The 12,557-nt window shown below is 36.7% G+C and overlaps 1 protein-coding gene across 4 annotated transcripts in view; it reads left to right on the forward strand.

Annotated features, from left to right (window-relative positions):
* Naaladl2 (N-acetylated alpha-linked acidic dipeptidase like 2) overlaps positions 1-12,557 on the forward strand; it is a 1,298,244-nt gene that overhangs the window by 1,015,448 nt on the left and 270,239 nt on the right. For all 4 annotated transcript variants that reach the window (XM_085836003.1, XM_085836001.1, XM_085836004.1 and 1 more), the window contains one exon: positions 10,547-10,693. In XM_085836003.1, coding sequence (XP_085692129.1) covers positions 10,547-10,693 — 147 coding nt within the window. The remainder of the gene's footprint in view (positions 1-10,546; positions 10,694-12,557) is intronic.

Consider the following 12,557-nt stretch of genomic DNA (forward strand, 5'->3'; position numbering starts at 1 on the left):
ATTTACTCATCCTTGTAAATAAATTTAAAAAGTTAATTGACCTGCACAAATTTTCTAGCAACCTTCCTTCTCCCACAGTGCTTAACTTCTAGTAAAATAAAGAAAATAACATTTTTCACTCTCATCAAAGATATTAGTGCTTGTAAGGGTTGAGTATATTCTTATCTATTACTTGGTATATGTCAGCTATAATCTACTAAAGTGCTGCTTGAAAATCTAACTATTACTAGCAGATATATGACTTATAATCTAATCTAAGAATTTGTCTGGCTTTCTCTCCTCTCTCTCTCTCTCTCTCTCTCTCTCTCTCTCTCTCTCTCTCTCTCTCTCTCTCTCTCCTCTTTTATCTCTCTCTCTCTCCTCCCTCTCTTCTCTGTCCTGTCTTCCTTCCCTCCCTCCTTTTCCCCCTCCCTCTATCTCTCTTTTAACTCTTCCTGTTGTTGCCCATACTTTCTTATGGGTATGGCGTAGTCATTCCAACACTACTGAATTATGTTTCCAGTCATGGATGATAGTTTCCAGTGATGAGTAGAGAAGTGTTAGTGACTGTGGTTTGGGTTAGGGTATGTCTAAATAAAACTGTTTAGGTTAAGAAAATCTCTCACCTGACACTTTTCACATTTTAGAGCCATTTTGTCTCCCTAAACAACGAAAGACTGATGATAAAAAAAGACGTAATTTTCAGAAAATAATAGTTAAGGCTTGATTGGAATAGGCCATTACTAACATTTTAGGAATTTACATACATGAGAAGATAAAACATTTTATCAGAAGGCAGTTAATACACAACAATGGCAGTATTGTCAATTATTTTACATAAATGTATTCATTTAAAATAATTCCTTAATAGGCCTATAAGGTTTAATTCAGAATTGTCAGTTCTTTATATATACAATTCATTTTTTTTCCTTTGAGAAAAATAGATGCCTTCTCTCTAAGGAATACAGCTGTGACTTGGTGTGGAGTTTGAGAGTTAAGTATGCAAAAAGAAATTCAAGCCACCTGGTATTTTCACTGGTGCTGGGTAGGGTCACATGCAGTTTTGAAAAAGCTTAGATGGTGCTACCAGTAGGGTTACAAACTACATAAATAGTGGCATAGTTTCATTAATTAGTCATTTAGCAGAAATCGATACCAAGTTACAGTGGAGCACATTTGAAATCATGTGTGCCAATCAATAAAATAAAGAGTCTATCAGGCTGGGAGTGAAGGCCAGCTGTCAGACCCTACTGACTGTCTCTCCTACCTTTGACACAAAGGTTCAACGAGAAAAAAAAATCCATTATAAAAAATAATTTCAATGAAAAATGTTGATATTTGGATCACTAAAAGTAATCAGAAGTTTTAGCATATTATAAAGTAGTTGATTTGTATTTCCTGTGTTAATTTTCTTACTTTGTACTATGTCTTTGAGAATATTTAACATTATAATTAACGAGTACTTCAGGTAGTTATAACACCTTCAGTGGCTAATTGTAGTAAGGATGTGGTCAGAAGGAGAATAAAGCCTCCCTTTTCAGGAAATTATATTTGTAAAGAGAAAGGTGTGGCTACTGAAGACACTATAATACAACACTCTTATCTATCTAGTTCAAAAGAGTTTCATCAGCCAAGACATTTATACAAAAACTTAAATTAAACCTTTGCTGTTATTTATAAACACACATGTTGGGTCTATGTTTGAACAGATTTTATTTTGTTGCAAAGATTTTTCTGTTAATTCCTGAGAAATATTGATTAGTAGTAAAACATTATGTTTGAAATATCTATCACTACAGTTGAAACCCTGAAATAATTCATTGTTACCTAAGAGTTGAAATTATAGGTGTGCTAACATAGCCAGTGCCTTTTAACTCGTTATATATAAAATTATTTTTAAAGTTATATCAGCTCAAAAAAGCATTCTAAGTTGCATTGCCATTATCTTGCTTTTAGTGGTGATTATAATGAATAAAACTGTATGTCTTGAATTGAGATACAGAATTGTATCAAAGAAGTTTTCTTTGTCTACTGAGTTCATCATGTGATTTATGTCCTTAAATCCACTTTCATGTGGTTTTCCATTTATTTATTTGTATATGTTAAATTACCTTGCAAGTTCTCTAAGTTGCAATATGATCTTGTTGTATATCATTGATTTGTTATGCTTTATGAAATTTGTGTTTGTGTGTGTGTTTTTTTTTTAGAATTAATTTTTTATTAGGTATTTTCCTCATTTACATTTCCAATGCTATCCAAAAAGTTCCCAATACACTCCCCCCCTCGACTCCCCTACCCACCCACTCCCACTTTTTGGCTTTATCAGGTTTTGCTTTTAGGTCTGTGAAAGTTTCATCGAATGAGGCTGATAATGTTTTTTCCCTTTCTATTTTGTAGATTGAGTTGCAGAATATTGCTATTGGGTCTTTTTTTTTTTTTTTTTTTAAATGTCTAGTCTTTGTGCTTCTCTATGTATGTGTGGAGACATGAGTTCTTGCTACTTCAATCTATTTCCATTGTATGGATTTGGTAGTTGGTTGTATCTTTTTTTTTTTTTTTTTTTGGTTTTTCATGACAGGGTTCCTCTGTATAGCCCTGGCTGTCCTGGAACTCACTTTGTAGACCAGGCTGGCCTCAAACTCAGAAATCCGCCTGTCTCTGGTTGTATCTTATTGATATAATTTTGGTAGGTCATGTGTATCTTTGAATACATCTGTTTCTTCCAGATATTCTGATATCTTTGAATATAAGTTTTCAAAGTACTCTAAATTACTTCCTAGATGTCACTGGAATATGTTCTAAGATACCACAGTATACATCATGTACATATATAAAATTGTTACATCTTCTAAAAAAAGTATTTACAGTTTTTTCTATTTGTGTATGTCCATGTGTATTTACATGTTGTGCTCAACTCATCCAGCAAGAAAAAACACAATATGATCGGATTCTTCTCAACAGCCTTTTTTATTTTAGGAACACCTCCATGCTACGGGGGAAACCCCGGGAGGACTGCTTATATACACCCCAGCACTGGGGAGAGCTATGTGTCCTCCTGGGATTGGTCAGTCTGTCGGAACTTTGATTCATATGCACCCGCTAGGGAGGGGTTGGCACTAGTTTCCAGCTAGCACCTGTGCAATGGGGTTGTTTACGGTGCTGGTGTACGGGAGGTCGGCACCATCTTTTAGGCGTTCAGCTGCCTACATTTACACATGTGGGTGTGAACCTGACATAACTCATATGGAATTCAGAATACAACTTGAGGGAGTCAGTTCTCTCCTCCTTCCAGGTAGATTCTATAGATGAAATCCTATCTCCAGACTTGGCAATAGGTTCTCTATTGTTGAGCCATCTCATCTTACTGGCATTGGGATAGCTTCTTGATTCATTTTTCACCCTAGTCATATGTAGTGCTTTTATTTATGACTAATTTTAGCTATCTGGTATCAGAATATCTAATAGCCAGCTCACTGTCTGTCTCCATATACTCAATATATTCTTTTCTATAACCTATCAGTCTCTGGATGTCTTCACTACACTGAAGTTTTCTCTCTTCTTTTAGACAATAGATGGCTGGTTGTTTATTGGTATGCACTGAGGAGATTTACACTCAAGGTTATTGTTAAGAGATGTTTAATTATCCATAAAATTTTGATAGTTGTTTTCTAGTTGGTTAGGAAATTACTTTACTTTCTCCACTACTGATATTGGGGTTAGATGGTCCACTATGTTGGTCCCAGTGAGTTCCTTCCCAGGGCTTCTTTGTTCATCTGTTACTGGCATAATATATTCTCTTTCCTCTGCTCCTCATGACTGTCACTGTCACTGTCACATTTTATTCTGTATTGCTAGGTTGGTATCCATGAACTGTCTCAGTTTTTGTTTGTCTTGAAGTATTTTTTTCTGTCAAGTTTAAGAGACAGCTCATCTGGATATAGCAATCTGGGTTGGCATTTATTTACTTACATGATTTTGAAATATATCATTCATATGTTCCTGGTTTGAAAGTTAGATGATAAGAGGTCTATATTATTCTGACATGCTTACCCTTACAGGCAATTCAGAGCTTCTTCTTTAGAGCTTTTAATGGTATTTATTTGCTTTGTATTCTTGACATTTCAGTGTATATGTCATGAAAAGGTGGCCATATCTAGATTGATTCTAAATGTGTCTTGTGTTTAGATATGCATTACTCTTCTCGGTTTGGAAAATATCATGAAATTATTTCATTGACTAGGTTCTGTATGCTTTTATGTTTTACCTGTTTCTGATATTACCCCATGAATTCTTGTTATCTGGATTATACATATCATAATTGGCAATGCCGTTTTTCAAGGTAGTTTCTTATAGGGTAGACTACGTTCAGACTCTGTGCATGGCATAGATAGTCTTGACTTCTGATCATCCTCCCTCCACAACTCAGGTGTGGAATTACAAATATTTACCACCACACCAGGTTTATGTGGTAATGGAGATCACACTCAGGCTTCAGCCACACTGAGAAAGCTCTCTATGAGGATGCAATACCAGCAGCTCAGCATTTCTTTTCAATATAACATTTTGAATGTTTTTTGTTGTTTTGTTTTTTGTTTGTTTTGTTTTTTGTTTGTTTTGTTTTGTTTTTCAACACAAGGTTTCTCTGTGTAGCCCTGGCTGTCCTGGAACTAATGCTGTAGACCATGCTGACCTCGAACTCAGAGACAGGCAGCTGTCTCTGCCTCCCAATTGCTGGCATTAAAGTTGTGTGCCAACACTGCCCTGCTTTGAAAGTTCTATGGTCTTAGCTTTTGTTTACATTTTTATCTTTTTTTCTGTTTGGTGAAGGGTAATTAGTGATATTTTTTTCATAGGATTATATTTTTTGCTTGAATTATTTTTCATTTCAAGAATTTCTTTTTTCTCCTTAAATTCCATTTGCATACTTCCAAATTGTTCATGCTGTTATCTTTTTTATGTATATTCCTCATTCATTCACCCACCTTTCTGAGGTGTTCATTTCATGCTGACATTCCCTCTTCATGTCCTGACTTAAAATCACTTCCTTGTTTGCATCCTCTTTGAAGTCTTTGATCATTTTTACTAGTGCACCCTTTGAAAATTCATCAATCATTTTACCTTTGAGTTATGAGTTGAGGAGTCATTGACTTTTGAAGAAGTCATATCACCCTGTTTCATTATTGATTGTTCCCAATATATTGACAGTGTCTTTTGCCTTACAGAAGCTTTGCAATTTTATGAGGTCCCATTTAGCGATTCTGGATCTTACAGCACAAGCCATTGTTCTTCTGTTCAGAAATTTTTCCCCTGTGGCCATATCTTCAAGGCTTTTCCCCACTTTCTTCTCTGTAAGTTTCAGAGTTTCTGGTTTTATGTGAAGTTACTTGGTCCACTTAGACTTGAGCTTTGTACTAGGAAATAAGAATGGATCAATTAGTTTTCTTCTACATGATAACTGCCAATTGACCTTGCACCATTTGTTGAAGATGTTGTCTTCTTTCCATTAGATGGTTTTAGCTCCTTTGTCAAAGATCAAGTGACCATAGGTGTGTGGGTTCATTTCTGGGTCTTCAATTCTATTCCATTGATCTGCTTGTCTGTCATTGTACCAGTACCATGCAGTTTTATTTTGTTGTTGTTGTTTTTTTTTTATTTTTTTATCACAATTGCTCTGTAGTACAGCTTGAGGTCAGGCATGGTGATTCCACCAGATGTTCTTTTAATATCTTTATTAATTATTTGGGAATGTCCTACAATGCACCAAAATCATTCTTGCTTTCCATTCTTCCTAGGTTCACCTCACACCCTTATACCATCCTCCCTCAAACCTACCAAGTCCAATTTGTCTTGCCCATATACTCATTGATACAAGGTCAAACTCCCCAGTGGCTATCCTCTTAAACACAACTCAGCCCCAACTCCTACTCCCACCAGAAACCATTAGTGGTGTAGAACCACTGTTCAGCATACTTATCACAGGTTTTGAATATCCTCTTTAATAGTTTTCTCTTTGCACTGTTTCTGAGGGTGGAAGGGTTGTCACAAGAGTTTTCAATGTCTGCCCTTCTTGGTTATGGGCCTGTAGTCATCCATACCACTGCAGAAGTGTTTCTTACCTGGATCATAATCATCATCATGGTTATCAACATGGCTTCTGCAGCTCAGATCGTGGCCATTGACATGGTTTCAGCAGCAGCACAGATCACAAATATTACATGATTTCTACTGACAGCACATACCATGGGCATCAACCTGTCTTCTGGTGGCACAACAGACCATGGTTGTCTTTCGAGGAATCTTAACCCAAAAAATGAACCATTTTTCACCTTGGATATCTTATTTTTCAGAGCCAGGATGATTGTGCACTTGGGTAGCACATCTGGAGTCAAAAATGAAATATTATTTTGTCCACTGTAATCATACCTTCATTACCACTTCCATAGTTCCCCTTCACACTGCCACAGGTTCCACTATATTTCACCATTTTTCCCATCTCCCTATTGCACATTCTTTTATTAAAGTGGTCTTGGAATCTACACTGGGTCACTGAATATATTATTTTGCCCAAACTCTTTTACTTGCAAATACTTATTCCAATTAGTCCTCTGGTTCAAAGTTTCTGAAGCACCATAAATATGGAATATCACTAAGAATCATCTCAAATAACCTGCTTTTGTCCAGAATCAGGGTGATCACGCAGTTGGGTTATGCTTCTAAGAGCAGACCACCATAAGCTCTAGGTTTCAGCATATGACCCAGCATTTGGCACTATCTGCCCTAGTGGGACCCTAGCCATGGCAGTCATTTCAGTGGCCCCATTCTCTGCACCGAGAGTGAGGGTGGCAGTGGTGATCCATCCATCCCAGTGGCCCTGTTCAGCTGTTGCAGCTTATTTCCTATACGCACTGCTGCATCATTGTGTTTGGTGTTCTTTGCTGTATGTACTGCCTATTCTACCCTACTTGTTGAACTCCATGAGATCACATTGAAAAGAATCTTCTCATGAGACCCAATGGTTCAGTTATTTCAGAGATCTTTAAGCTCTTCAGGTTCATGTTCATCCTCCACTGCCTTGTCTCTTTGTGAATTCTCCATGGGTCTCTGGGGCCTGGGAGTCCCTTGGGACCTGGTGGCAGCTGCCCTCTTGTAGCTCTTTCCACTTTGTATTTCTTTGCTTCTTTTTCTTTTCTGTGCTAATATTGTACATATGTTGGTTTGAGTATCTGCTCTGATTTTATTTGTAAATTATTTTATAGGGCAATCAGTTCTTGAAGGTTTTGTCTTTTATGACACTCAGAAAATATGAAAACAAACTAACATAATATCAACAGTAGCAAAACATAAAATACAGACACATTTAAAATTAAATCAAGTAAGCTTCACTAATTTATCTTTAATGTTATAAAATAGAAAATAACTAGACATATATAAGTGTTAAGCTATGAAATTATTATTCAGCTGTATACTATATATGCTTATATGTGTATGTGTATAAAGGTAGAAATAGTGAAAAAATTAAGGAAAATGGAAGTCAAAAAATTATATATAAAATAAAGGAAAATGAAGAGAATTCAAAAATAATGTTAAGGAGGGTAATGGGAAAGAGTGATATATTTGAAAAAAATCCAAGGTAGAGAAAACGAATAGCCAAAATATCATATAGTAATGATAAAGTTTGGAAAATAATTAATGCATGCCAAAATAGAAGTAAAATAATACATATTAAAATAATGAAATTAAATAAACTAATAGCAAGAAAATTAATTAAGATGATATAATATTGAAAATAAAATTAAAAATTTAGTAAATTATGAAGGTAAATATATTTTTAACAACATGAAAAAGTAAAAATGCTGCTAAAATTACAGTAAAAAGGACACAGTAGACCTATATGGAAATGAAAGTAGAAAAAACAGGGAAAAAGACAGAAATATTGGAGCAAACATTAGGTCTCCTGTACCATGAAGACTATTGTGGAAGTGGGCAGAAGCTGAGTGTACCCTGTGATCTCTTGTCTCCTTGTAGTTCATTCTGGTATTGACCCTGGATTGTAAATGTTTCTGTTGTTCACCTAACCTATATTCAGTTTAGTTGGTCCTCTTTCATTGCCCTATTGACATGATTGGTTTAGATCTCTGTGAGCAAGATATCTAAACCAATCATGCCCTCTGCGAGTCCGTAGACTATGCTTCCGAAGGTGTCTGATGGCCTAGCTAGGGGATGTCTCCTAAATATACGGGGAGTCTGGGAACGAACTACAGTGCGGAGGTATCTACAGAAGGAGGAGTTCCCTTTGTCCTTTCAAGATTTTCCAAGTGTTAATCATTCATCTGCATGGATTCACTTTATAGTTCTTGAGCTTTACAATACTGGATAACCAATAGGTGGACCTGCTGGCTGATCTCTGTTTCACTGCTATGACATTCAAGTGTTATGTTGCATTGATGTGGTCTGACTGTGTGCTTTTCTGCTATAATTGTACTTCCTGCAGATTGCTATTTTTGTTCATATCTAGCGATCTGCTTTCCACCACTGCTTCCCAAGATTGTTTCTCATCATTGAGCTGTGACAGGATAAATTCAGTCTGCTCAAGGCTCTTAGATGATGAGGTACCTCAACAGTAGCCAGTAAGATCCATTTCATGATAGCAACTAGCTACTACCTGCTATCTACACTGATCTATTCCTTGAAAAAAATAACAGTCCTACCCACATTGCAGATGCAATGCCACTAAAGACAGATAGCCCACACTTTCCCTTTAGCTGCTATTAAATTATAAAAAGAAAGAACCTAGCTACCTGAATACATTCAGAGTCACTGGGTAGAGAGGAAGAGAAAAAGGAAAGCTGAAATAAAGGAAGAAATAGAAGTGAATTGGCAAAGACTATAAGGAGCTAGAGAGGGAAATCTAGTGTTCTAGTGTACTGTCAGGGGCCAAGGTTGAGAGTCTCATCCTCTGTGGTAAGATGTGGTAGGCATGTAAGAACTAGGCAAAGGGTGTGGTCAGACCATATAGGCATAACAATTTGAGGAGGTCAGAATTTTGGTGGCAATATGGTATCTCCAGCTGAATTTTCAATAATCAAAAATAGTCTGCCGATGTTCTGAGTTTGAATCCAAAGCGTAATGCTTGGAAGCATGGTACAGTATAGAAACTTGGGTTTTGTGGAGCCTTGGACCACAATGTCACCAGGTCTCAGCAGTACTGAACCCATGGAATAGGTCTGTGGTCAGCATGACTGCAACATCATTTTTTTATTATTAGATATTTTCTTCATTTACATTTCAAATGCTATCCCCTTTCCTAGTTTCCTCTCCAAAAGTCCCCTATAACCTCCCCCCGCCCTGCTCCCCAACTAGCCCTGTACCCACTCCCACTAGCAAGCTGAGATAAATGCCATTTTAGCTTGCCAGCAGCCACCATGATAGTCAGTCTCCACCTCTGCCATGTGCCATGGGGTTCCAGATGCATTTTTCTTAACGATTTTCTCTCAGCTCATATAACTAAAAGTAGTCAAGAAAAGACTAATACAAAGAAACAAACTGGCCTAAGTAACTTAGGAGAGGCACAGCTCAGGAGAGTGTCTCTCATATTTACATTCTACCCAAATGATGGTAACTGGTGGTGTTTGGACTGAACCCAACCATCCTTGGTCATTTAATTTGGGCCGATCATAAATACTTGCTTGGTCCAATTACACCATTACCAAATTTTGCTAATCACACTCACTAAGGTTTGTATTTTGAACCAATCACTGATTCCCTGTTTCTGTTTCTCATTTTAATGCCAGTCATAGTCATTCTTGCACTAGGAAAACTTCTATTCCTCTGGTCAAGGTAGAAATGATTTTTTGAAGCTTGTGATTGAAAAATCAGCTACAGATGGTCTCTGAGAGTCCTAACTGAGGCTATGCTTTGGAGAGCCATGACAATCAGCGTCCATCTTTTGCATAGTTGTCTGGAGGCATCCTTGGTGCTTTTGACATTATATGTGTTGGCATAAAGCTAATACAGCTGGCAGGTTGACCTATAGAGATTTTGCTTAAAGCATTTCAAGCTGCAAGAGAGAAACTGTTCAATAGCTGCTAATTAAGGAGTTAAGTGTTTCAATCCACAACACATTGGCTTGTTTACATGAAAAATGAATGTCAACAGGTTGACAATTTTTTGTTAAAAATTTTATTATGGACACTAGTAGTGATTTCAAATTTCAACAGTGTGTGTGTGGTGTGTGGTGTGTGGTGTGTGTGTGTGGTGTGTGTGTGTAGGGGTGTGAGTGTGTGTGTCCAGTGCCTAGGGATATGCATCACCTTCATTTGCCTTAATGCTATACTGCTGTTAGCTTCAGAATCATACACACAAAAAACTGGAAGTGATTCCTGCATCTACCTTCAAATGGTCTTGTTAGTACATGGTCCTCCAACCTAACCATGTGCATTTTAAACATATAATTTCATTGATGCTGAATGATTCTCCGGTCCTTGGCTCACATTTTGAGTGAAACTGACGTATAAATTATCTGGGAAGTATGACTCTATGTTAATATTATTTTAATTATGTTTTTCAGAAAATTAAATTCAACTGCATGCAGAGAGCTCAGTGCCTAGGAGCCAATGTCAGCTCTGTGCAGATACAAGGTGATGCTGACTATTTCATCAACTATCTTGGAGTTCCGACTGTGCAGTTTGCTTATGAGGACATCAAAACATTAGAGGTAATTGTTCCTACACATGTAAAGTGCTCACCACAATGTAGCAGATGTTCAGATTTCATTTTAAGATAACTTTGTATTCATCTTTCATACCAAATAGGTCACTGTTGGGAGGGGTTTCATTGTGAAGTCATCTTGTTGTTCAGAGGCTTTGTAAGCCTATTTGAAAAGCTAGCCTCTTAAAGAGTGTTCAATTTAGAAAGACTTAAACTGTTACATGTTCACAGAAAGCTTCACAAGAAGAAACATCATTCATTGGATTAGCATCAAAACACAACTGTAGTCTTCAGTGTTCCAAAAACCACAAGGCACATGCAGAAGATTCTTCTCACCTTGCACAGAGAAAATGCAGTTCGTGTGCTCTGTGTTATGTGAGTCTTATGGGTTAAGCTCTTCAAAGTTTATCAATAGTTTGTCTGCCTGAAAAACTGGTCCACAAATTATAACATGAAAGCATGATTCTCTTTCATTGACTTTGGTCTTCTATGTTATGGACCTGAGTTCTTCAATATTTCTCAGAATTATGTCACAGTACTGGGCTCATGCTTTCAGGCAAATCCAAACCTTTTTGAACACATAGTTCATGTGTCTGTAAGAGGTTCCAGAGTAACCTGCTTCAGAAAATTATTACATTGACACCATAATGACTAAAAGTAGAGGAACATGTACTTTGGTCATTAAGCATGGATATGTCCAGGAAGGAGTATTTACATTATGTTTGTGGATTCCTACCTCCAGCTATGCAGAATCCTAAACTCTATTAGATTGTGGCAGTGTTTAGTTTATATACATTAACAACCAGAGCTTTCTGTTCAACACTCTTGGTTCCCTGTAGATAGTGATCATTATCCACTTAAACTTATGAAGCACACAAACTCCAGGGGAATCATATTGTGAGGAAATTAATTCCTTGGTAATATAGGGATTGTACTTCAGATTTACTTGTTTGAAGGTAACATTTTCACCCATTATCTTTATAAACACATTTAAAACCTAATTTTATTGTTATTATTATTTGTATGAATATGAGGTTGGGGTGTACATGTCAGAGCAGGCCTGTAGAAATTGGGGGAGAGATTTTAAGAATAGATTTCCTTCTTTTACAGTATAACCTGGGGATTGAGCACAGGTTATCGGGTTATGTAGGAAGGATTTCATCTATTAGCCATCATTTTGGCCTTCATTTACCATATTTTAAAAAAATGTAGATGTGTTGATGCTATATTGACCTAACTCAATATATGCATGTTAATAAATCAATACATTAAGAAATAACATACAATTTCCTGTTAAACACTCTTGAATTTCTCTCATTATCCCTCAATGCTACCATGCCTAGCTCCTGCCATGCTATCAACTTGAATGCTTTTGTTATGTGCATGTTATTTATTTTTGGTTAAGTTTCAAGCCATGAATTAGAGCATTCTAGCACATCTGTGGGATTTGAGGAAATTCCTAAGACAGACACTTATCAACCTCTTGGAGTTATTTTTTAAAATAAATTGTTTTTATTTACTATAGAGTACACATTATAAAGTGTGGTGTAGATTAATTGAGATTGCGCATGAGCAGGGCTTAGCTAATACTGGGCTCATGCTAAGATCCCACCATCCAGCAAACATTGCTGTTATCACAATTTCTTGTCAGAATGTAGGGTCCACAGATTAGTGGTATATTTCTAAATAACTTTGAACAGTGTTTGAGGCAAGAGATGTTCATTTTTAAGGTGAACAAAGGTAAAATTTAAGGACTGCCAAATTGAGGAGAATGTGGTGAAGTAGATGAGAGGCAGTAAATTTAAAGTGGTTGTAATGAAACGCTCAGGGGATGCTCCCATCACTGGGAACTTCTGAAGCCCACATCACTT

The sequence above is a fragment of the Mus caroli genome, unplaced genomic scaffold, assembly GCF_978045245.1.
Source record: "Mus caroli unplaced genomic scaffold, Mus_caroli_1 scaffold_3, whole genome shotgun sequence".
NCBI classification, from domain to species: Eukaryota; Metazoa; Chordata; class Mammalia; order Rodentia; family Muridae; genus Mus; species Mus caroli.